This window comes from Heterodontus francisci, chromosome 34 (assembly GCF_036365525.1).
Source record: "Heterodontus francisci isolate sHetFra1 chromosome 34, sHetFra1.hap1, whole genome shotgun sequence".
Taxonomy (NCBI): Eukaryota; Metazoa; Chordata; class Chondrichthyes; order Heterodontiformes; family Heterodontidae; genus Heterodontus; species Heterodontus francisci.
Window position 1 is genome coordinate 6,210,869 of NC_090404.1, and position 24,313 is coordinate 6,235,181.

The window sequence follows — 24,313 nt, forward strand, 5'->3', positions numbered from 1 at the left end:
TTTGTATCATCGTTAGCCATGGGTGAGGTACCAGAAGACTGGAGGATAGCGAATGTTGTGCCTTTATTTAAGGGCAGCCGGGATAAGCCAGGGAACGACAGGCTGGTGAGCCTTACATCATTGGTGGGAAAATTATTGGAAGAGATTCTGAGAGACAGGATTTATCTGCATTTGGAAAGGCATGGTCTGATTAGGGATAGTCAGCATGACTTTGTGCGTGGGAAATCATGTCTCACGAATTTGAATGAGTTTTTCGAGGAGGTGACCAAAAGGATTGGCGAGGGCCGGGTGATGGACGTTGTCTACATGGACTTTAGCAAGGCCTTTGACAAGATCCCGCATAGTAGGCTGGTCCAGACGGTTCAAACGTATGGGATCCAGGGTGAGCGAGCAAATTGGATATAAAATTGGCTTGGTGATAGAAGACAGAGGGTGGTAGTGGAGGGCTGTTTTTCAGATTGAAGGCTGGTGATCAGTGGTGTGCTGCAGGGATCGGTGCTGGGCCCTCTGTTGTTTGTCATATATATTAATGACTTGGATGTGAATGTAGGGGATATGATTAGTAAGTTTGCAGATGACACCAAAATTGGTGGTATTGTGGACAGTGAAGAAGGTTGTCTAAGGTTACAACTGGATATGTATCAACTGGGAAAGTGGGCAAGGGATTGGCAAATGGAATTTAATGCAGACAAGTGCAAAGTGATGCATTTTGGGAAGTTAAACCAGGGCAGGACATACACAATGAATGGCAGGGCCCTGGGGAGTATTGTTGAGCAGAGAGCCCTTGGGGGGTAAATACATAGTTCCCTGAAAGTGGCAACACAGGTAGACAGGGTGGTGAAGAAGGCATATGGCATGCTTGCCTTCATCGGCTGACGCATTGAGTACAAGAGTTGGGACGTCATGTTACAGTTGTACATAATGTTGGCTGGGCCGCATTTGGAGTACTGTGTGCAGTTCTGGTCGCCGCACTACAGGAAAGATGTGATTAAGCTAGAGAGGGTGCAGAAAAGATTCACAAGGATGTTGCCTGGTTTGAAGGGCTCGAGTTATAAAGAGAGATTGGATAGGCTGGGTCTGTTTTCCCTGAAGCGGAGGAGGCCAAAAGGGGACATGATAGAGGTATATAAAATTATGAGAGGCATAGATAGGGTAGAAAGCCAGAGTCTGTTTCCCATGGTAGGGGTGACTAAAACTAGAGGGCATAGATTTAAGGTGAGAGGGAGGAGGTTTAAAGGGGATCTAACATTTAAGAGGCATCTGGACAAATACTTGAATGAGCAAGGCATAGAGTGATATGGAATTAATGAAGGGGGGTGGGATTAGTATAGATAGGCTTTATGGTCGGCATGGATGCCTTGGGCCGAAGGGCCTGTTTCTGTCATGTACGACTATGAGCCCTGAACCATGGAAGAGAGCAGCTGGGTCACATGTCTTACACGCCTCAGGATTAACCCACACGGGGACTTTGCTGTCAGTGAAGAAAGACGAGAAAGACCAAAGTGCCATTTGTCCCTCTCAGTGTGACCCTGATGGACTGTGTCCAAGCTGAAATTCTGCTCCTGCCATACGATCCTTCTCCCCCCAACGCCGCTTGTCCTTTCTGAGCTCCAGCCAGGTGATGTGAAACACTCAGGTGGGAAAGACAAAAATCTACAACAATGTGTTTCAAAGTTGATTTATTTATAATTTATCCAGAATATTAACATCCAGCCCAAATGGAGAGGATATCAGCAGAAACAATCCCCAACTATCAGAATAGAAACAGATAACATAGGGAGCAGAAGGAGGCCATTTGACCCATCATATATCTGCCAGCAAAAACAGAGCTATCCAGCCTAATCCCACTTTCCAGCTCTTGGTCCATTGCCCTGTAGGTTACAGAAACCCAAGCGCGTGTCCAAGTGACTTTGAAATGTGATGAGGGTTTCTGTCTCGACTACCCTTTCAGGCAGTGAGTTCCAGAACTCCAGCACCCTCCCAGTGAAATGATTTCTCCATTTCCTTCTAATGCTTCTGCAAATTACTACAAATCTATGCCCCTTGGTTATTAACCTCCCCACAAAGAGAAACAGGTCCTTCCTATCCGCTATATCTAGGCCCTGCATAATTTTATACATCTCAATTAAATCTCCCCTCAGCCTCCTCTGTTCCAAAGAAAACAACCCCAGCCTATCCAATCTTTCCTCATCGCTAAAATTCTCCAGTCTTGACAACATCTTCATAAATCTCCTCTGCACCCTCTCTGGTGTGATCACACTTACCCGATAATGCAGTAACCAGAACTGTCCATGTATTCTGGCAGTGGTTTAACTTTAGGGGAGATGGTGATGTAGTGGTAATGTCACTGGACTAGTAATCCAGAGGCCTGGGCAAGTGCACTGGGGACACAGGTTTGAATCCCACCCCAGCAGATGGTGACATTTGAAATCAATTAATAATAAATCTGGAACTAAAAAAAGTTGGTCTGATGATGGCCATGAAACCATTGTCGTTTGTTGTAAAAACCCATCCGGTTCACTAATGTCCTGACCGACATGTGACTTCAGACCCACAGCAATGTGGTTGACTTTTAAATGGCCTAGCAAGGCTCTCAGTTCAAGGGCAATTTGACATGGGCAATAAATGCTGGCTCTTGTACGACTAAAGGAAAGTATCCCGTATGCCTTCCTCACCATTTTATCTACCTGCCCTACTACCTTCAGACATCTGTGGATATGTACTCCATGGTCCTTCTGTTCTTCTACACTTTGCAGAATCCTATCATTCACTGTTTATTCCCTCATCTTATTTGTTCTCCCCAAATGCATTCTCTCACTTTCCCAGTTAAATTCCCTTTGCCAGTTTTCTGCCCATCTGACCAGTCCATTGATAGTTTCCTGCAGTCTGCAGCTTTCTTACTCAAAGTCAACCACATGACCCGTTTTGTATTATCGGCAAACTTCTTAATCGTGCCCCCCTACACTTAAGTCTAAATTATTGATACATACAATGAGAACTAAGTGGCCTGGTACTGAGCCCTGTGGAAACCCAACTGAAAACGAGCTTCCAGTCAGGATTCAGCCCCGGATGTGATTAACAGCAGCAATAACAGCAACAGAATTCAAACCCTGCAGTCACTTGTGAACTCGCTGGTGCCTCAGCAGATTACTTGAATCAGCAAATCCCTTCCCACACTCACAGCAGGTGAACGGCCTCTCTCCAGTGTGAACTTGGTGATGTTTCAGCAAGTTGCCTTTACTTTTAAATCTCTTCTCACAGTTGGAACATTTAAAAGGTCTTTTATCTGTGTGAACAAGTTGGTGTGTTTGGAGGTGGGACGACTGAGTGAATCCCTTCCCACACACAGAGCAGGTAAATGGCTTCTCCCCAGTGTGAACTCGCTGGTGTTTTAGCAGGGTGGATAGATTAGTAAATCCCTTCCCACAGTTAGTGCATGTGAATGGCCTCTCCCCAGTGTGAGTGCGTTGGTGTTGCAGAAGATAGTTTTTACTTTTAAATCTCTTCTCACAGTCAGAACATTTAAAAGCTCTCTTATCTGTGTGAACAAGTTGGTGTGTCAGCAGGGAGGATGGATTAGGGAATCTCTTCCCACACACAGAGCATGTGAACGGTCTCTCCCCAGTGTGAACTCGCCGGTGTTTCAGCAGGTGGGATGAATTCATGAATCCCTTTCCACATATAGAGCAGGTGAAGGGCCTCTCCCCACTGTGACTGCGTCGATGAGTCTCCAGCTGGCATGGGTAATTGAATCCCTTCCCACAGTCTCCACATTTGCACGGTTTCTCCATGGTGCGAGTTTCCTCGTGTCCCTCTGGGCTGGACGATCAGTTTAAACCTCAGCCACACACAGAACACATGTACGGTTCTCCCCACTGTGAATGGGGTGATTTACTTTCAGGCTGTGTAACTGGTGAAAGCTCGTTCCACAGTCAGTGCACTGGAACACCCTCACTCGGGTGTGTGTCTTGGTGCTGTTCCAGTCACACTGATGTTTAAAATCTTTCCTCGCAGACAAAACAGACAAACATTTCTCCTTCCACATTCAAAGGATGATGATATTCAGATCCTGATGATCGAGTGACTGTCAGATCTTGATGTGATGTTTGACTTGAGTTTCCCGTGTGCAAATCCTGCCCTTCTAATCCTCTGTAAAAGGAGATTACATAGAATAACAGACTACACAGTGCACAAACAAGCCATTCAGTCCAACTAGTTTCTGCTGATGCTTTTTCACCTCGTGTCTGCTCCTCTTCCATCTACCTCATTTCAGCCTTTCAGCAGGTCTTTTTATTCATTTTGTTCTGTTTTTCTAGTTTCTTCTTGAAAGCATCTCAACTATTTGCCTGAAACATAGAAAAATTACAGCAGAGAAGGAGGCCATTCAGCCTGCCGTGTCTGTGCCGGCCGAAAACTAGCCGCTCAATCTAATTCCACCTTCCAGCACCTGGTCCATAGCCTTGCCGATTACAGCTCTTCAGGTGCATGTCCAGGTACCTTTTAAAAGAATTGAGGGTTTCTGCCTCCACCACCATTCCTGGCTGTGAATTCCAGACACCCACCACCCTCTGGGTGAAAAAGTTTTTCCTCCTGTCCCCTCTAATCATTCTAGCAATCACCTTAAATCTGTGCCCCTGGTAACTGATCTCTCGGCTAGGGGAAACAGACCCTTCCAGTCTACTCTAACTAGGTCCATCATAATTTTGTACACCTCTATTAAGTCACCCCTCAGCCTCCTCTGTTCTAAGGAAAATAACCCTAGTCTATCCAATCTTTCCTCATAACTGTAACTTTCAAGCCTTGGCAACATTCTTGTAAATTTCCTCTGTACTTTCTCCAGAGCAACTATGTCCTGCCTGTAATGTGGTGACCAGAACTATACGCAATATTCCAACTGTGGCCGAACTAGCGTTTTATACAGTTCCAGCATTACATCCCTGCTTTTGCATTCTATACCTCAGCCAATAAAGGAAAGCATTCCATATGCCTTCTTCACCACTTTATCTACCTGTCCTGCCACCTTTAGGGATCTGTAGGCATGCATTCCAAGGTCTCTCACTTCTTCTACCCCTCTCAACATTCTCCCGTTTATTGTGTATTCCCTTCCTTTATTTGCCCTCCCCAAGTATATTACCTCACACTTCACCGGATTGAATTCCATTTGCCATTTTTTCGCCCACTCAACCAAACCATTGATATCATTCTGGAATCTACAGCCATCCTCTTCACTATCAACTACACAACCAATTTTTGTGTCATCAGCAAATTTGCCAATCAAGCCTCTCACATTTAAGTCCAAATCATTAATATATACCACAAACAGCAAGGGACCCAACAGTGAGTCCTGTGGAACGCCAATGGAAACAGCTTTTCATTCACTAAAACACCCGTCCACCTTCGTTTCCTGTCCCCGGCTGCCTGCAATGAATTTGGCCTAACCATCAGCCTCAAGAAAACGAACATCATGGGGCAGGACGTCAGAAATGCTCTAATCATCAATATTAGCGACCACGCTCTGGAAGTGGTTCAAGCGTTCACCTACCTAGGCTCAACTATCACCAGTAACCTGTCTCCAGATGCAGAAATCAACAAGCGCATGGGAAAGGCTTCCACTGCTATGTCCAGACTGGCCAAGAGAGTGTGGGAAAATGGCGCACTGACACGGAACACAAATGTCCGAGTGTATCAGGCCTGTGTCCTCAGTACCGTGCTCTATGGCAGAGAGGCCTGGACAACGTATGCCAGCCAAGAGCGACGTCTCAATTCATTCCATCTTCGCTGCCTCCGGAGAATACTTGGCATCAGGTGGCAGGACCGTATCTCCAACACAGAAGTCCTCGAGGCGGCCAACATCCCCAGCTAGTATACACTACTGAGTCAGCGGTGCTTGAGATGGCTTGGCCATGTGAGCCGCATGGAAGATGGCAGGATCCCCAAAGACACATTGTACAGCGAGCTCGCCACTGGTATCAGACCCACCGGCCGTCCACGTCTCCACTTTAAAGACGTCTGCAAACGCGACATGAAATCCTGTGACATTGGTCACAAGTCGTGGGAGTCAGTTGCCAGCGTTCGCCAGAGCTGGCGGGCAGCCATAAAGACAGGGCTAAAATGTGGCGAGTCGAAGAGACTTAGTAGTTGGCAGGAAAAAAGACAGAGGCGCAAGGGGAGAGCCAACTGTGCAACAGCCCCGACAAACAAATTTCTCTGCAGCACCTGTGGAAGAGCCTGTCACTCTAGAATTGGCCTTTATAGCCACTCCAGGCACTGCTTCACAAACCACTGACCACCTCCAGGCGCGTATCCATTGTCTCAAGATAAGGAGGCCCAAAAGGAAAAAAAAATACCACAAAAAGCAAGGGACCCAGCACTGAGTCCTGTGGAACGCCAATGGAAACAGCTTTTCATTCACTAAAACATCCGTCCACCTTTGTTTCCTGTCCCCGAGCCAATTTTGGATCCAACCTGCCACATTCCCGTTTCCCATGGGCTTTCATTTTACTGACCAGTCTGCCATGCGTGACCTTATCAAATGCCTTACTAACCACATCCACATTTTACGCACACTGAGTAAAGAAATATCTCCTTATTTCCCTGCTGGATTTATTAGTAACTGTATTAATGGAACCCTAGATTTGGATTCATTCAGAAATGGAAACATTCTCTCCACGTCCACCCTGTCCAAACCATTGATAAATTTTAAAGAGCTCTATCACGTCGCCGTTGTCTTGTTTTCTAAATAAAAAAAAAACTCTACCTTGTTCAATCTTTCCCTAAAGCTATAATTTCTCAGTTTACAAAAGCCATTACTGTCAGTCCAGCATAGAAATTGACAACGTTCCTGCTTACTGGCCCCGAATGACCGCGCCTCTACTGCACATTGCCTGCTGTAAACATGGCGGCAATTAACCCGGGCCTGTCACCAGGAAAAGCCCCGCAGCTGCCGCGCCACTCGGTGCAAACGCAGGACCTTATTCTTATTTGGGGTCTGAGGCCAACCCCAGGTGTTTATGAAGCCTCACCGCCCACTCCAATCCTCTGCTGCACTCCGTGTTTTCTCACCCGCTGCGGATCCGACACAATCATTTCCGTCCAGCTCCAGCATCCACACTGCGCATGCTCCAGTCACAGCTCACACCGCGCCTGTGCGGGGGCTCCCGCAATGAGGATCGGGCACATTCTGCACCGCAGGGCATGCTGGGCAACAGCTCGGCCATTGAAAGCTTATTTTCTGTTCAGTAAAATGGTATAATCCGATTGCGATTGGAGTCAAACAGCCAAGATATACAGTTAATAATCAATTGATACAGAAACCCAAGCGGAAGTGCCCTCTGCCATAATTCTGTCCTGCATGTGATTAACAGTAGCAGTTAGAGTAGAACCAGTCCCTGGTCTGTTAGGTGAGGTGAACAACCAAATCTATTCCCACACTCACTTCCAAAAGAACTGTGGGTGTACCTATACCCCAAAGACTGCAGCGGTTCAAGACAGCTCACCACTACCTTCTCAAGGGAAATTAGGGATGGGCAACAAATGCTCACCTAGCCAGAGATGCCCATATCCCATGAACAAACAGTAAAAATAAAATTGCACACAAGTCTGTTGTGCAACACTGTACCAAATGCCACATCAACATTACTGAGTAAATCCCTTTGCCCACTTGAACTCAGTCATTACAGCATAGAAGGAAGCCATTCAGCCCACTGAGTCCATACTCTGCAAAGCCATCCAGTCAGTCCCACTCCACCACCTTATCCCCATAACCCAGCAGGTTTATTTCCCTCGAGTGTCCATCCAATTTACTTTTGAACTCTTATCATTGTCTCCATTTCCACCACCCTCGTAGGCAGCAAGTTGCAGGTCAATATCACATGCTGTATAAAAAAAGTTCTTCTTCATAATCCCCCTACATCTCTCATCCAAAACCTTAAATCTGGGTCCACTGGTCCTTGTACCATCAGCTAATGGGAACAGCTTTTGTCTACCCTATTCAAACCAGTAATAATCTTGCACACCTCTATTAAATCTCCCCTCAATCTACTTTGCTCCAAGGAGAACAACCCCAGATTCTCCAACCTAGCCTTGTAGCTAAAATTGCCTATTCCCTGGAACCATTCTGGTAATGGGCTGACAACTGGTAAGTAACATTCACGTCACACAAGTGCCAGGTAATGACCAGCTCCAACAAGAGAGAATCTAACCCTCTCGTCTTGATATTCAACAGCATTACTATCGCTGAATTCCCCACTATCAATATCCTGGGGGTTACTATTGACCAGAAGAGGTCAGAGGGTGGGAATTCTGCAGTAACTCACCTCCCGACTCGCCAAAGCCTGTCTACCGTCTACAAGGCACAAGTTTTTTTTATATATTATTTTTCCATGGATGCAGACGTTGCTGGTTTTTGTTGCCCATCCCTAATTACCCATGAACTGAGTGGCTTGCTAAGCTATTTCACTTAATAGTCAACCACATTGCTGTGGGTTGGGAGTCACATGTCGGCCAGACTAGGTAAAGACGGTAAATTTCCTTCCCTAAAAGGACATCAGTGAACCAGTTGGGTTTTAATGACAATGATAGTTTCATGGCACCATTACTGATACTAGCTTTCAACTCCAGATTTTAATTAATTAATTCCATTTGATTTTCATCAGCTGCTATGGTGGGATTTGAACATAGGACTTAGGAACAGGAGTAGACCATTCAGCCCTTCGAGCCTGCTCCGCCATTTGATAAGATCATGGCTGATCTGGTTGTGGTCTCAACTCCATTTTCCTGTCCGTTTCCACTCTCCCTCAGAACGCTCGACTCCCTTGTTTATCAAAAACCTGTCTAACTCAGCCTTGAATATTTTCAATAACCTAGCCTCCACTGCTTTCTGGGGAAGAGAATTCCACAGACTAAAGACTCACAGACAAAAAAAGTTCTCCTCATCTCCGTCTTAAAAGGCAGTCCTCTCATTCTTAAAATGTGACCCATAGTTCTAGTCTCCCCTACAAGAGGAAACATCCTCACAGGATCCACTCTATCAAGTCCCCTCAGGATCTTACATGCTTCAATAAGATCACCTCTCATTTTCCTAAACTTCAATGGGCATGGGCCCAACCTGTTCAACCTTTCTCCATAAGATAAGCTCTTCATCCCAGGAATGAATTGATTGAACCTTCCCTGAACTAACACAATTATATCCTTTTTTAAAATGAGACCAAAACTGTACACAGTATTCCAGATGTTGTCTCACAAAAGTCTTGTGCAGCTGCAGTAAAACTTCCCTACTTTTATTGTCCAACAGATTTGAGGTTTAGTTTAGTTTAGTTTAGAGATACAGCACTGAAACAGGCCCTTCGGCCCACCGAGTCTGTGCCGACCATCAACCACCCATTTATACTAATCCTACACATTCCTACTACATCCCCACCTGTCCCTCTATTTCTCTACCACCTACCTATACTAGGGGCAATTTTTTATAATGGCCAATTAACCTATCAACCTGCAAGTCTTTGGCATGTGGGAGGAAACCGGAGCACCCGGAGGAAACCCACGCAGACACAGGGAGAACTTGCAAACTCCACACAGGCAGTACCCAGAATCGAACCCGGGTCCCTGGAGCTGTGAGGCTGCGGTGCTAACCACTGCGCCACTGTGCAGCTTGTTTGGATGACAGTGAGGGCTGCAGGGTGGATGAGTAACCTGACCATGGCACCATGGTACAGGAAGCCATTCAAGTGGAGGAAGAAAAAAAGGAATGTAGTGGTTGTAGGGGACAGTATAGTTAGGGGGATTGACACTATTCTCTGCAGCACAGAGCAAGAGTCCAGACAGCTGTGTTGCTGGCCCGGTGCCAGGGTCCGGGATATCTGCTCAGGGCTGGAGAGGACTTACAGTGGGAGGGAGAGGATTCAGCCGTCGTGGTCCAAGTCGGTACCAATTACACAGACAGGACAAGGAAAGAGGTTCTACATAATCAGTATGAGGAACTAGGTGCCAAGTTAAGAAGCGTAACCTCAAAAGTAATAATCTTTGGATTATCTGAGCCAGGTGCAAATTCGCATAGGGCAAATAAGATTAGAGAAATTAATACATGGCTCAAAGCCCAGTGTGGTAGAAGTGGATTCCGGTTCGTAGGGCACGGGCACCAGTACTGGGGAAAGTGGTGGTTGTACCGTTGGGACGGTCTACACCGGAACCGTACTGGAGCCGGTGTTCTACGAGCCACATAACTAGGGAAGTAGAGAGGGTTTTAAACTTAATAGTGGGGGCAAGGGATCAAATTTGGGAAGATATGGTAAATCAAGGAGTAGAGACAAGGCAAGAGAGAAAGGTATTAATATGGGAAATGATAGACTGAGACAGGAAGGGGCAGAGTGTACAAATCTAAGAGTAAATCAACAGATAAGGCTAGAGGTTACAAAAATAATAAAAGGACAAAACAAAAGGCTCTGTATCTGCACGTAGCATTCGAAACAAAACAGATGAACTGAGAGTGCAAATAGAAATAAATCAGTACGATCTGATGGCCATAACAGAGACATGGCTGCAGAACGACATAGATTGGGACCTGAATATTGAAGGATACATGGCATTTAGGAAGGACAGGAAGCTAGGAAAAGGTGGGGATGTAGCTTTGTTAATGTTAGCGCAATAGAGAGGGATGACCTAAGTTCAGGAAACCAGGATGTAGAAGCAGTTTGGGTAGAGATGAGAAATCATAAAGGCAGGAAGTCACTTGTGGGAGTGGTGTACAGGCCATCTAACACTAACCACACCGCAGGATGGCAGCTTCGCAGAAAGATAAATATGGGAGATTTTAACCTACATATAGACTTGAAAAATCAGATGGGCAGAGGTAGCCTAGGTGAGGAGTACAGATTGTTTTCGGGATAATTTCTTGGAACAATATGTTCTAGAGCCAACCAGACAGCAGGCTACGCTAGACCTGGTATTATACAATGATCAGGATTAATTAATGACCTCATAGTCAAGGCATCCCTAGGTCGCAGTGATCATAATATGATTATATTGTACATTCAGTTTGAGGGAGAGAAGAGTGGGTCCAAAACTAATATTTTAAACTTAAATAAGGGCAATTATGAGGGTATAAAAGCAGAGCTACCTAAAGTCAACTGGCAAATCAGGTTAAGGGATAGGTCAATAGAGATACAGTGGCAGACATTTAAGGGGCTATTTCAGAATACAAAGAATAGATACATTTCAACAAGAAATAAAAATTCCAAAAGTGGGACCCGCCATCTGTGGTTAATTAAAACAGTTAAAGATAGTATCAAACTTAAAGAAAGAGCCTATAATTGTGCAAAGATGGGAGGCAGGTCAGAAGATGGGACAGAATATAAAAAACAGCAAAGAACGACTAAAAAATTGATAAGGAAGGTAAAATTAAAGTACAAGAGAAAGCTAGCTAGATATATAAAGACAGATAGTAAGAGTTTCTTTGATATTTTAAAAAGTAGTTAACAAAGTGAGCATTGGTCCTATACAAAGTGAGTCTGGGGAATTAATGATGGATAATAAGGAAATGGCAGATGAATTGAACAGATATTTTGCATCGGCCTTCACTATTGAGAATACAAGTAACACCCCAGTATTAGATGTAAGTCAGGAAATGGAAGGTAGGGAGGAACTCAAGAAAATTACAATCACTAGGGAAGTGGTAGTGAAATAATTGTTGGAGCCGCAGGCTGACAACTCCCCGGGGCCTGATGAATTTCATCCTAGGGTGTGAAAAGTGGCTAGTGAGATAGTTGATGCGTTGGTTTTAATTTTCCAAAATTCCCTAGATTCGGGAAGGTTCCGTTAGATTGGAAAATAGCGAATGTAACTCCTTTATTCAAAAAGGGAGGGAGACAGAAAGCAGGAAACTACAGGCCAGTTAGCTTAACATCTCTCGTAGGGAAAATGTTAGGAGCTATTATTAAAGACGTTATGCAGGGCATTTAGAAAAATTCAAGGTAATCAGGCAGAGTCAACATGGTTTGTGAAAGGGAAATCATGTTCAACCAATTTATTGGTGTTCTTTGAGGGAGTTACATGTGCTGTGGATCAAGGGGAACTGGTGGATGTATTGTACTTAGATTTCCAGAAGGCATTTGATAAGGTGCCACATCAAAAGTTGCTGCAGAAAATAAAAGTTCATGGTGACATATTGGCATGGATAGAAGATTGGTTAGCTAACAGGAAACAGTGTAGGCATAAATGGGTCATTTTCTGGTTGGCAAGATGCAACGAGTGGTGCGCCACAGAGATCTGTGCTGGGGCCTCAACTTTTTACAATTTATATAAATATCTTAGATGAAGGGACCGAAGGTATGGTTGCTAAATTTGCTGATGACACAAAGATAGGTAGGAAAGTAACTTGTGAAGAGGACATAAGGGGGCTACAAAGGGATATAAATAGGTTAAGTGAGCGAGCAAAGACCTGGCAAACGGAGTACAATGTGGGAAAGAGGGAAATTGTCTACTTTGCCAGAAAGAATAACAAAGAAGCACATCAAAATGGTGAGACTGCAGAGCTCTGAGATGCAGAGGGTTCTGTATGTCCTAGTGAATGAACTGCAAAAGGTTAGTATGCAGGGCACAGCATGTAATTAGGAAAGCTAACAGAATGTTATTGTTTATTGCGAGGGGAATTGAATACAACAGTAGGAGGTTATGCTTCAGCTATACAGGGCATTGGCAAGACCACCTCTGCAGTACTGTGTACAGTACTGGTCACCTTATTTAAGGAAGGATATAAATGCTTTGGAAGCAGTACAGAGAAGGTTTACCTGGAATGGGTCGGCTGTCTTATGAGGAAAGATTGGAAAGGCTAGGCTTGTATCGGTGGAATTTAGAAGAGTAAGAGGTGACTTGATTGAAACAGATAAGTTCCTGAAGGTTCTTGACAAGGTGGATGTGGAAAAGATGTTTCACCTTGTGGAAGAATCGACAACTAGGGGGAAGGGCCTGTTTCAGTGCTGTATCTCTGAACTGAACTGAACTGTTTAAAAATAAGGGGTTGCCCATACAAGACAGAGATGAGGAGAATTTTTTTTCTCACAGAGGGTTGAGAGTCTTTGGAATTCTCTTCCTCAAAAGGTGGTTGAAGCAGAGTCTGAATATTTTTAAGGCAGAAGTAGATAGATTCTTGATAAGCAAGGCAGTGGAGGATTATCGGAGGTAGGTGGAAATGTGGTGTAATCAGTTCAGTCATGAACTTATTGAATGGCGGAGCAGGCTCAAAGGGCCGAGTGGCCTACTCCTGCTCCTAATTTGTATGTTTGTATGGACGTTCCATTCCCTTTCAATAAACGCCAACATTCCATTTGACTTCCTAATCACTTGCTGTACCTGCAAAGTAACATTTCGTGATTCATGTACCAGGACACCCAGATACCAGAGTTATGCAATCCCTCTCCATTTAAATAGTATACTGCTTTTCTATTCTTCCTGCCAAAAGGAACAAATTAATGTTATCCCACATAACATTCCATCTGCCAAATATTTTGCACACTCACAAACTATCTGCATCCCTTTGTAGACTCTTCACCTCCTCATGACAACTTACTTTCTTTCCTATTTTGGTTGCATTGGCAAATTAAGCTGCCATACATTTGGTTCCTTCATTCAAGTCTTTGATATAGATTGTAAATAGGTAAGGCCCCAGCACTGATCCCTGTGGCACTCCACTGGTTACAGCTTGCCAACCCGAAAAGTACCCATTTATCCTGTGTTCCCAGGGCATTAGCCTGGGCCTCTATTACTAGTCCAGTGACATTACCACGATGCCACCGCCTCCCCCGTACCGCAGCGTGATGGAATACTCCCCACTTACCTGGATGAGTGCGGCTCCAACACCACTCAGGGAGCTTGACAACATCCAGGACAAAGCAACCCATTCACTCCTTCCACCAACAATGCTCAGTGGATGTAGATGGTACATACTGCAAGATACACTGCAGCAACTCACCACGCCTCCTTCAACAGCAACTTCCAAACCAGTGACCTCTTCCATCCAGAAGGACAAGGACAGCAGACACATACGAACACCATCATATGCAAATCCCACTCCAAGCCATACACCATCCTAACTTGGATCAAAATCCTGGAACTCCCTCCCTAACAGCAGTGTGGGTGGACCTACACCAGATTAATTGCAGCAGTTCAAGGTAGTTCACCACCACCTTCTCAAGGGCAGATAGGGATGGACAACAAATGCTGGCCTTGCCAGCGATGCCCCACACCCCATGAAAACTAACTAAAAGAAATCTCCTCTGCACCCTCTCAAGGACCTTCACATCCTTCCTAAAATGTGACCAGGACTGGATGCAATACTCCAGTTGGAGCCAAACCAGAGCTTTATAAAGTTTGAGCATAACTTGCCTGCCTTTGTACTCAATGTTTCTATTTCTGAAGCCCAAGATCCCATATGCTTTGCTAACTTCTCTCTCAATATGTCCTGCCCGCTTCAAAGATCTGTGTGTATGAACCCACAGGTCCCTCTGTCCCTGTCCACTCTTTAGAACTGTTCCATTAAGTATATATGACCTCTTCCTATTTCTTATACCAAAATGCATCATCTCACACTTCTCTGTATGAAATGCCATCTGTCACTAGTCTGTTCATTCTGCTAGCCTATCTGTGTCCTATTGCAGTCAACTGGTATCATTCTCAGTTTGCCAAACCTTCAAGTTTGTAAAATTCTTTTTCACCCAGAAGGTGGTTGGCATCTGGAACACACTGCCTGTAGGGGTGGTAGAGGCAGGAACCCATAACATTTAAGTAGTATTTAGATGAGGCCTTGAAATGCCAATGCATAGAAGGCCAAGTGCTGGAAAATGGGATTAGAATAGATAGGCTTGATGGCTGGCGTGGACACGGTGCGCTGAAGGGCCTGTTTCTGCGCTATACAAGTCAATGACTATCTGCAAATTTTGAAATTTTACTCAGTATTCCAATATCCAAGTCACATATTTATATCAAAAAGCAGTGGTCCTCACAATGACCCTTGGGCAACACCACTGACCACCATCCTCTAGGCTGAAAAACTGCCATTTACAACTCGCTGTTTGCTGTTCTTAAACCAGTTTTTTTTAATCCAAGCTGACACTGACCCTCCTATTCCATGAACCTTAATTTTGTTAACCAGCTTTTTATGTCGTACATTGTCAAATGCTTTCTTAAAATCCATACAGCCAAAATCCACTGCATTCCCTTCATCAACTTGCTCTGTCAGTTCATCAAGAAATTCAATTAGATTTGTCAAATATGATCTGCCTTTTTCAAATCCTTACTGGCTCTCCTTAATTAACCCAAAACTCTCCAAGTGCTTGTTTATTTTTTCCCTGCTTATTTCTGAAACCTTACCCACCACTGATGTTAAGAAAAACTATTCCCACTAGTGACTTTTTTCCTTTGCTCCATCCAAACTGATTCTACATATTGATCTTGAGCCAAGATCATTTCTCACTACTGTGCTGATTTTATTCTTTAACAACAGAGCTACCCCACCTCCTTTTCCTTTCTTCCTATCCTTTTGAAATGTCAAATATTCTTCAATATTTAGCTCCCAGCCTTGCAACAACATCTCTGAAATGGCTATCATAGCACAAATAGAAATAAATGGGTATGATGATATCAATTCATCCATCTTGTTGTGAATGCTGCGTGCAGTCAGATAAAGTGCCTTCAATTTTGTCTTTTTACCATTTTCCCTACTCTGACCTTATTTGCTGATGCACTCTTACTCTCTTATCCCTTCCTGTCACACACTCTGGTTCTCATTAACCGTATTGCTACCCTGCCTTGTCCTTTGTCACTAACTTTCTAAATGTCCCCTCACCTGAATCCTCAGCCCCACTATTTATTTTAAAACCCTCTCTGCAGCCCTAGTATTACGATTAACCAGGACACTGCTACCAGCACGGTTCAGGTGAAGGCCGTCACAATGGTACCTCTTTCCCCAGTACTGGTGCCAGTGCATCCTGAATCAAAACCCATTTCTCCCACACCAATCTTTGAGCCACACATTCAATTCTCTGATCTTACTTACCCTAAGCCAATTTGCTCATAGCTCAGATAATAATCCAGCGATAGATTACCTTTGTGGTTCTTGTTTTTAAATTTAAGATATGCATACTCCCCCAGCAGAACCTTTTTCTTAGTCCTCCCTATGTTGTCTGTACCCACAAGTACCACAACAACTGGATCCTACCCCTCCCACTGCAAGTTCACCCCCAGTCTCAAGTTGCTGTCCTTACTCTGCTACCAGGCAGGCAACACAGCATTCGGGACTCACGCTCTCGGCTGCAGAGAACTGCATCCATCTCCTTAACTATACTGTTCCTACTACAATTGCATTCGCTTTTACTCCCCCAACTTGAATGACCCCCTGCAGCATGGTGCCATGGTCAGTTTCCTCATCCACCCTGCAGTCCCTGATCTTGTCCACACAAGCTACAAGAACCTTGAACCTGTTGGACAAGTGCAAGGGCCGAGGCTCCTCCAGTGCTACCTTCTGGGTCCCCATACTTGCCGCACTCACAGTCACATCCCCCTGTCCCTGACCTTGGACCAAATCTGAAGTACCTAGCCTAAGGGGAGTGACTACCTCCTGGAACAAAGCACTGTCCCCTACCCTAATGCATCGCAGTGTCCGATTCTCGGATTCCAACTCATCAACTCTGAGCCGAAGTCCCTCAAGCTGCAGACACTTACTGCAGATATGGTTGCAGTGGATCACACTGATATTCACCAGCTCCTACATGCTTCATCTGCAACACGTCACCTGCCCTGCCACCTTTATTAGGTTTTACTAGATTTTAGAAAGAGATCAACCCTTGTAATACCCATACTTACCAAATTCCCGAATTAAGCACTCTGTCACGCAGCACTCAGTTGTGGTTCTGTTACATTAATCCAGAGGCCAAGAATTCGAAACCCGCTATGGCAGTTTGAGCACTGGAAGTCAAAACATGGAAATAAACATAAAAGCAAAATACTGCGGATGCTAGAAATCTAAAATAAAAACAGAAAGTGCTGGAAAAACTCAGCAGGTTTGGCAGCATCTGTGGAGAGAGAAGCAGAGTTAACGTTTCAGGTCAGAGACCCTTCTTCAGAACTGAAGAACAGTCATTGACCTGAAACGTTAACTCTGCTTCTCTCTCCACTGGAAATAAAAAAGCCGGTTGTCAGTAGAAGCGACCATGAAGCTGCTGGATTACCTAAGAATGTTCATTTATACAGCACCTTCCCCGACCTCAGGGTGTTCCAAAGCACTTTACATCCAATTAAGTACCTTTAAAATGTGTACTTACTCTTGTAATGTATGATAACGTGGGCAGCCCAAGCTGCACACAGCAAGATCCCACAACAAGCAAAGAGATAAAGGACCGGATAGTCCACATTTTCCCAATTAGCGCAATATTGTTTCATTAATGCCCCCTTGAGGGATGGAAACCTGCTGTCCTTACCCGGTCTGGGTCTGTATATGTGACTGAAGTCTTACACTAACATGGGTGACTATTAACTGCCCCTGAAGTGGCCGAACGAACCACTCAGTCGTATGAAACCAGTTCAAGGAGGCAGCCGCCCACCACCAGCACCTTCTCAAGGGGAGACTAGGGACAGGGTAATAAATACCAGCTTTACCAGCGATGCCCACATCCCAAGAATGAATTAGTAAAAACTTGCAGCCAGTCCTTTCCTCAAAGGGACTGGTGGAAAATCTGAAGCCCACCCACTGGAGACACCAAAACCCATCCAAGCTCAGTAATTATCAACCAGGTTTTCTCGCACCCATTGCCTCCCCGTCAAAGGCTGTGACATTAAAATCCCCGTGTTTCAGTGTTTTGGGTGGCCCCAGTCAGAGTGGTGTCCTCCCCAGGAGAGGCGCCAGCCCGGGGCCTACCGGCTGCCGCCTCCCACTCGAGCCCCAGGCTCTCTCCGCGGCCTTGCTCCTGGCCGCTCACCTGCTGCTGCTCAGCTCGAGCTCGCACCGTTACCAAGCCCCGCCCCCATGGCAACACAAGCAACTGTTAAACCGTTTCCCATTCAAACTTCTCGAAGCGGAAACAAATCCCTCGCGAACCCTCGACAACCGCCACTCGCGCAACTGCTCCGCTCGGGGAGAAATGTCAAACCCCGCCCCCATCGTCGCCATCTTTGATAGGGGCAAATCAGCACGAACGATTAAACCAGGTCAAATGAAGCACCGCAGCCCCATAGAAAGATGGACGTCACTTTTGTAAAGAACATTTCACACTATTGTTAGTTTTGTAAAAAAACAATCTTATGTAAGCTGGGATGGACCTTATTCGCAGTTCTTTTTGAGGAAAATATTATGCAGGTACATTTTAATTTTAATGCTTACTTACTTGTGTCCATTCGTTTCTCCTGACAAAGACAGCCGAAATGTTTGAACCTGCCTTTGATCAGCATTCCCCGTGGAAGTGAAACTGCCCGATTCATATTATAGGAGCGCAGGCGCGGTGCTGGACTATATCTAGAGCATGCGCAGAGGGGGAATGGAGTGGGCGGGGCTGCTTCAGAAACACCTGGTGTAGGCCGCAAGCCCCGAATAAAAACTCCAGATCCCGCGTTTGCAGTTCCGGTGCTTTTTCCTGGGAACAGGCTCAGGCCAACGGCCGCCATTTTGGTTGAGCGAGGAGCCGAGCGCATGCGCGGCCGTCTTGGTGACGACACAGAGAGTGGGCGGGGCTTCAGGGTCCCAGTGACCAGGAGAGAAAATCATTGACTCATTGGTTGGAATTTTACGCCACTCCGACGAGCGGGATGGTGGCGGGGTGAGTGGCGGGCGTAAAATGGAGCAGGAGTGACCAGGATACCTTCCCGACCCGCTCCCGCCGCCACTTTATCCAGGGCGGCGGTGGTGAAACATGGTCCGCCCTCCCTCAGGCATATGCTTCTGAACTGAATGGAGTCACCTAATCTCGGTCTCTGCAGTGCAGAGGAAACCGCATCGTGGGCAGTGAATGCAGTATATTAAATTGAAAGAAATACAAGTAAATCTCTGTTTGACCTTGAGGGAGTGTTTGTGGCCTTGGACAGTGAGAAGGAAGGCGTGAACAGGGCAGGTGTTATGTCTCCTGTGCTTGCATGGGAAGGGGAGTGGATGCTGGATGTGATAGAGGTTTGGACCAGGGGGGTCACAGAGGGAACAGTCCCACCAGTATGATGAAAAGGGAGGGAAAGATGTGTTTGGTGGAATCACACAGGAGGTGGGGGAAAGGATGGAGGATGATATGTTAAATCTGGAGGCTGGTGGGGTGGAAGGTGAGGACAAGGGGAACCCTATAGTGCTTCTGGGAAATTGGGAAGGGGTGAGAGCAAAATGTGAGAAATGGAATGAAACAGGATAGAGAAGGCTGGAGGGAGCGGGTTAATAAACGCCCTGGGGCAATGTGGACTTCGCACACAGAGTGTAGTCCCAGGTCCCAATATAAAACAAGAAACATTATCCAATTTACAAAGAGCCGATGTAGATCTCAAACCCTGAATAAGAACATTCCAGTCCCGTGTTTGTACTGAGTGGGGAGGCAGCTGCAGGACCTCTCCCAGAGACAGGCCTGGGTTAACGGCCGTCATCTTTATCGGAAGAAATGTGGAACAGGAACATGTGCGGTCATCGTAGGTCAGGAAGCAGGAGGAAAGAATGTTGCGATTTTCTATCCTGTACTGACAGTGATGGCTTTTCTAAACTCCTTTTACAGGGTTTAAAAGAGAAGGATTTACATACAGCAAACTCAAACTAAACATCACATCAAGATCTGACAGCGACTCGATTCATCAGGACCTGAATATCATTGTCCTTGGAATGCGGAAGGAGAAATCTTTGTCTGTTCTGTCTGTCAGAAAAGATTTCAAACATCAGTTTGACTGGAAAAGCATCGAGACACACCTGAGTGAGAGTGTTCCAGTGCACTGACTGTGGAAAGAGCTTTAACCAGTTACACAGCCTGAAAAAACATCACATCATTCACAGTGGGGAGAACCCGTACATGTGTTGTGTGTGTGGATGAGGTTGAATTGAACATCCACCCTGCAAAGAAACAAGGACACTCGAACCATGGAGAAACCGTGGAAATGTGGAGACTGTGGGAAGAGATTTAAATGTCCGTTAAAACTGGAAACTCATCGACGCAGTCACACTGGGGAGAGGCCGTTCACTTGCTCCATGTGTGGGAAGGGATTCGCTCAGTCATTCACCCTGGTGACACACCAGCGAGTTCACTCTGATGACAAACCTTTTAAATGTTCTGACTGTGAGAAGGACTTTAAAAGGAAAAAGGAGCTGGTGATTCACCAACTCACTCACACTGGGGAGAGGCCGTTCACCTGCTCTGCGTGTGGGAAGGGATTCACTCAGTCAGGCAACCTGCTGAAATACCAGGGAGTTCACAAGTGACTGCAGGGATTGGATTCTGCTGTTATTGTTGCTGTTAATTACATCCAGGACTGAACAATGTTCATTCTAACAGTTGGGGTTTATTTCTGATGATGTTCATAGCTCTCTAACCTGGCTGGATAAATATTGAATAAATCAGCTCTGTTTGCATCACACAGTGTGTGGAGTATTTGTTTTCTGCAGGGAAAGAGGAGACTAATTGAAATGTTGCTGTTGACTGTTCCATTTTTGGGCCTTTTCTCCTTTGTTAAAGAAAGACTTGTATTTTTGCAGCTCGTTTCAGGACGTCAAAAAACACTTTGCAACCAATGAAGTTCTTTTAAATTGCAGCCAATATTGTAAGTAGGAAATGAGGCAGCTAATTTGCGCACAGCAAGCTCCCACAGACAGCAACGTGATAATGCCCAGATAATCTGTTTTAGTGATGTTGATTGATAACTATTGGCTAAGACTCTGTGGAGAATTGCCCTGCTCTTCAAAATAGCTTCTATTCCAGACAGGTGGTAAGTGGTGTGGGCGGTTCCCACTGTTCACCTCCCAACTGACTGCAATCGTGTTTTGTTAAAATAACGTTTTAGTCCCTGAGTGTCTTTCGGGTCAAATAAACAGACAAATGATAGGTTTTCTCATAGGTCATTTCAGATTGCTGTGGGTCTGGAGTCATACGTAGGCCAGACCAGGTAAGGATGGCAGATTTCCTTCCCTAAAAGACATTAGTGAACCAGAGGAGGGGGTTCGGGCCAGGAAACTGGAAATTGTCGAGATGACATAGGGCGTCAGAAGAGTCACGGATGTAGGTGGGAAGAGACTGGACCAGGGGACGTAAAATAGAGTCAAGAGAGGAAGAAATAAGTTTAGTGTAACAGGAATAGGCTGAAATGATGGGCCTACCAGGAAAGTCGTGTTTGTGGATTTTGGGAAGGAGGTAGAAGTGGACTGTCCAGGGTTGTGGGACTATGAGTTTGGAAGCTGTAGAGGGAAGATTTCCTGAGGAGATGAGATCAGTGACAGTCCTGGAGACCGTAGCTTAATGTTCAGTGGAGGGGGTCATGGTCCAGGGGAGGTAGAAAGAAGTGTCTGAGAGTTGGCGCTCAGCCTCTGCAAGGTAATGTTAGCTCTTTTTCTCTCTTCACAGATGCTGCCTGACCTGCTGAGCATTTCCAGCATTTACTCTTTTTCAGATTTCCAGCGTCCGCAGTATTTTGCTTTTGTTTGATTGCAGGTGTTGCTGACAGAACCGAGTTTAGAAACACAGACGGACCAATTCAGAGCCGGTTTGTATCAGGGTGCAAATTAGGTGCAGAAGTCGGACCCTGGCCTCCTGTGTAGGTCTTTGTTGTTGCATGAGTTTGAGCTGGAGTGGAGATGGAGGATAAGCTGCTGGATTTAACCCAGTTGCCTCAACAATTTCTGATGTGAGTGTGATAAGGGAGGGAGATTCTCGGGGAGATTGGGTTGTGAAACAGACTCTGTCCCAACAATGGGAAAGAATCTTGATTTGGGAATAAGTATTTCTGCAGAGCCTTTTAATTCATTAAAAATACAGATTTAAAAATGATAATTCTTATGACGTGAGTGTCACTAGCAAGGCCAGTGTATATTGCCAATCCCCAGTTGAGAAGGGCTTTCTTCTTGAACCGCTACAGTCCGTGTGGTGAAGGTGCACCACAATGTAAGGAGCTGCAGGAATTTGACCCAGTGATGATGAAGGAATGGTGATATATGTCCAAGTCAGGATGCTAATTCCATTAATACATCTTCTCTCCCTATGTTTGTCACATTCAATACTTCACACTCTTGCTCCTTAACTACAATTATCTGCACCGTCCCCCTCTTTTGTGAAGACAGACACAAGTATTTATTAAAAACAATGCCATCTTCCGCCCCTACACACATGTTACCATGTTGGTCTTTTGTTGGGCCCTACCCTTTCATTCATTATCCTCCTAGTCTTAATGTGTTGATGAAATTTCTTTGGGTTCACCTTGATTTTGTTTGCCGATATTCTTTCATGCCCTCTCTTTGCTTTCTGAATTTCCTTTTTTGGTTCAACCCCTCCACTTTCTATACTCCTCTCAGCTTTCTGTAGTGTTGAGTTCTTGGTGTCAGACATAAGCTTTCTTTTTCTGCCCTGTAGGCTCCTTGACATCCATGGGCTCTAGATTTGGTAGTTAAGGTAGACCAGATAAGGACACCAGATTTTCTTCCCTAAAGGACAGCAGTGAACCAGATGGGTTTTATGGTCATCAATGGACAAGCTTTTAATTGTTTATTAATTGAAATCCAATCCCACCATCTGTGATGGTGAGATTTGAAACTGTGTTCACCCAGAGTCTTAACATTATAGTTACCACATTAGTGACATTACCATGACGTCACCGCCACCTCGTTATTGCAGTACAGAAACTGCGGAGCTCTGTTGAAATTGAGAGACGAGCTGCTGTTCCTCGAGCTCCCATTCAGCTTCATTGAAACAGTGCAGAAGGTCAAAGATAGAGATAAGAGTGGGAGTGGGATGGTGATTAAAATAACAAGTAACCAGAAGCTCAGGGTCCAGCTTTCAGACTGAACAGAGGTGTTTCGTAAAGTGATCAACCAATCTATGTTTGGTCTCCCAGTGTGGAGCAGACCGCATCATGAGCGGCAAATAGAATATAATAAATTGAAAGAAGTACATGTAGATTATTGATTGGTTTCATCCCATAAAACCTTGAGCATAGCCTGAAGGGAGATACTTTATATGAAGAGTAAAGGTTACAAAATAAAGTAAACAGATTGCCAGAACATTAAATTCCATCCCAGTTTTGGGATTATTAGTATCAGCAGATATAGACCCCGACTGTCGGAATGAACATGGTTCAGTCCTGGATGTGATAAGAGCAGAATCCATTCCTTGCAGTCAATTGTGAACTCATTGGTATCTCAGCAGGTTGGATGATCGATTAAATTCCTTTCCATACTCTGAGCAAGTGAATGGCCTCTCCTCAGTGTGAACCCTCTGGTGTCTCGGCAGATCCTTTGTGCTTTCAAAGCTCTTTTCCCAGTCGGGATATTTAAATGGTCTCTTATCCGTGTGAGCAAGTTGATGTCAAGCGAGGTTACTTAACCAAGTGAATCTTTTCCCATACACAGAGCAGGTGAATGACCTCTCCGCAGTGTGAACTCTCTGGTGTCCCAGCAGATGATGTTTGCTTTTAAAGCTCTTCTTATGGTCAAAACATTTAAATAGTCTCTTATCACTGTGAAGTCACTGGTGTGACAGAAGGTTTGATAAAGCATTAAATCCCTGCTTCAGTATCTGAGGAGTTGCATATTGTACTGAGCATTGTACCGTATTCAGTGAACATCTCCACTTCTGACCTTATGATGGAGAGAAGGTCATTGATGAAGGAGCTGAAGATGGTTGGGCCTAGGACACTACCCTGAAGAACTCCTGCAGTGATGTTCTGGAGCTGAGATGATTGATCTCCAACAACCACAATCATCATCCTTTGTGGCATATTGCTCATAATACTGGAGGCTATGTTGGACAGTAAGAACTGGATTAATTTGGACAACAGAGGTTAGCAGATTGATGCTAAGAGTTTGTGCAGGATCATAGTACTTTAACTCTGTGCCCTCTCATTCTCGATCCTTTCACGAGTGGGGACTGTTTCTCTCGATCTACTCTGTCCAGACCCCTCATGACTTTGAATACTTCTATCAAATCACCTCTCAGCCTTCTCTTCTCCAAGGAAAACAATCCTAACTTCTCCAATCTATCTTCGTAACTGAAATTCCTCATCCCTCAACCATTCTCGTGAATCTTTTCTGTACTCCATCCAATGCCCTCACGTCATTCCTAAAGTGCGGTGCCCAGACTGGATGCAATAAGGGCGGCGCAGTGGTTAGCAC

At 45.1% G+C, this 24,313-nt stretch overlaps 2 protein-coding genes and 1 gene segment (V, D, J or C); 1 reads left to right on the plus strand and 2 right to left on the minus strand.

The window, feature by feature from the left end:
* Positions 1–24,313, minus strand: part of LOC137348552 (Ig heavy chain C region, secreted form-like) — a 703,592-nt gene that overhangs the window by 199,659 nt on the left and 479,620 nt on the right.
* LOC137348971 (gastrula zinc finger protein XlCGF57.1-like) lies at positions 1,627–18,636 on the minus strand. 5 transcript variants are annotated; one of them, XM_068014220.1, is made up of 4 exons: positions 18,369–18,636; positions 16,852–16,953; positions 4,238–4,346; positions 1,627–4,149 (listed from the first exon to the last, which is right to left on the minus strand). In XM_068014220.1, the coding sequence occupies exon 4, from the start codon at positions 3,789–3,791 to the stop codon at positions 3,117–3,119; it is 675 nt and encodes a 224-aa protein (XP_067870321.1). In that variant the 5' UTR covers positions 3,792–4,149; positions 4,238–4,346; positions 16,852–16,953; positions 18,369–18,636; the 3' UTR covers positions 1,627–3,116. The 5 variants fall into 5 exon arrangements, with proteins under 5 accessions (XP_067870321.1, XP_067870319.1, XP_067870320.1 ...); XM_068014218.1 differs by lacking the exon at positions 4,238–4,346; XM_068014219.1 differs by lacking the exons at positions 4,238–4,346; positions 18,369–18,636 and adding an exon at positions 17,964–18,144.
* On the plus strand, positions 18,270–20,498 carry LOC137348974 (oocyte zinc finger protein XlCOF19-like). Of its 3 annotated transcripts, none has more exons than XM_068014224.1 (2): positions 18,270–18,340; positions 19,725–20,498. In XM_068014224.1, exon 2 carries the CDS (start codon positions 20,081–20,083, stop codon positions 20,417–20,419), a length of 339 nt encoding a protein of 112 aa, XP_067870325.1. In that variant the 5' UTR covers positions 18,270–18,340; positions 19,725–20,080; the 3' UTR covers positions 20,420–20,498. The 3 variants fall into 3 exon arrangements, with proteins under 3 accessions (XP_067870325.1, XP_067870326.1, XP_067870327.1); XM_068014225.1 differs by lacking the exon at positions 18,270–18,340 and adding an exon at positions 18,743–19,016; XM_068014226.1 differs by lacking the exon at positions 18,270–18,340 and adding an exon at positions 18,743–18,909.

What these genes read in the sequence shown, in the direction of transcription:
- LOC137348971 (XM_068014218.1), bottom strand. Translation starts at nt 3,791, where the DNA reads ATGGAGAAACCGTGCAAATGTGGAGACTGTGGGAAGGGATTCAATTAC.
- LOC137348974 (XM_068014224.1), top strand. Translation starts at nt 20,081, where the DNA reads ATGGAGAAACCGTGGAAATGTGGAGACTGTGGGAAGAGATTTAAATGT.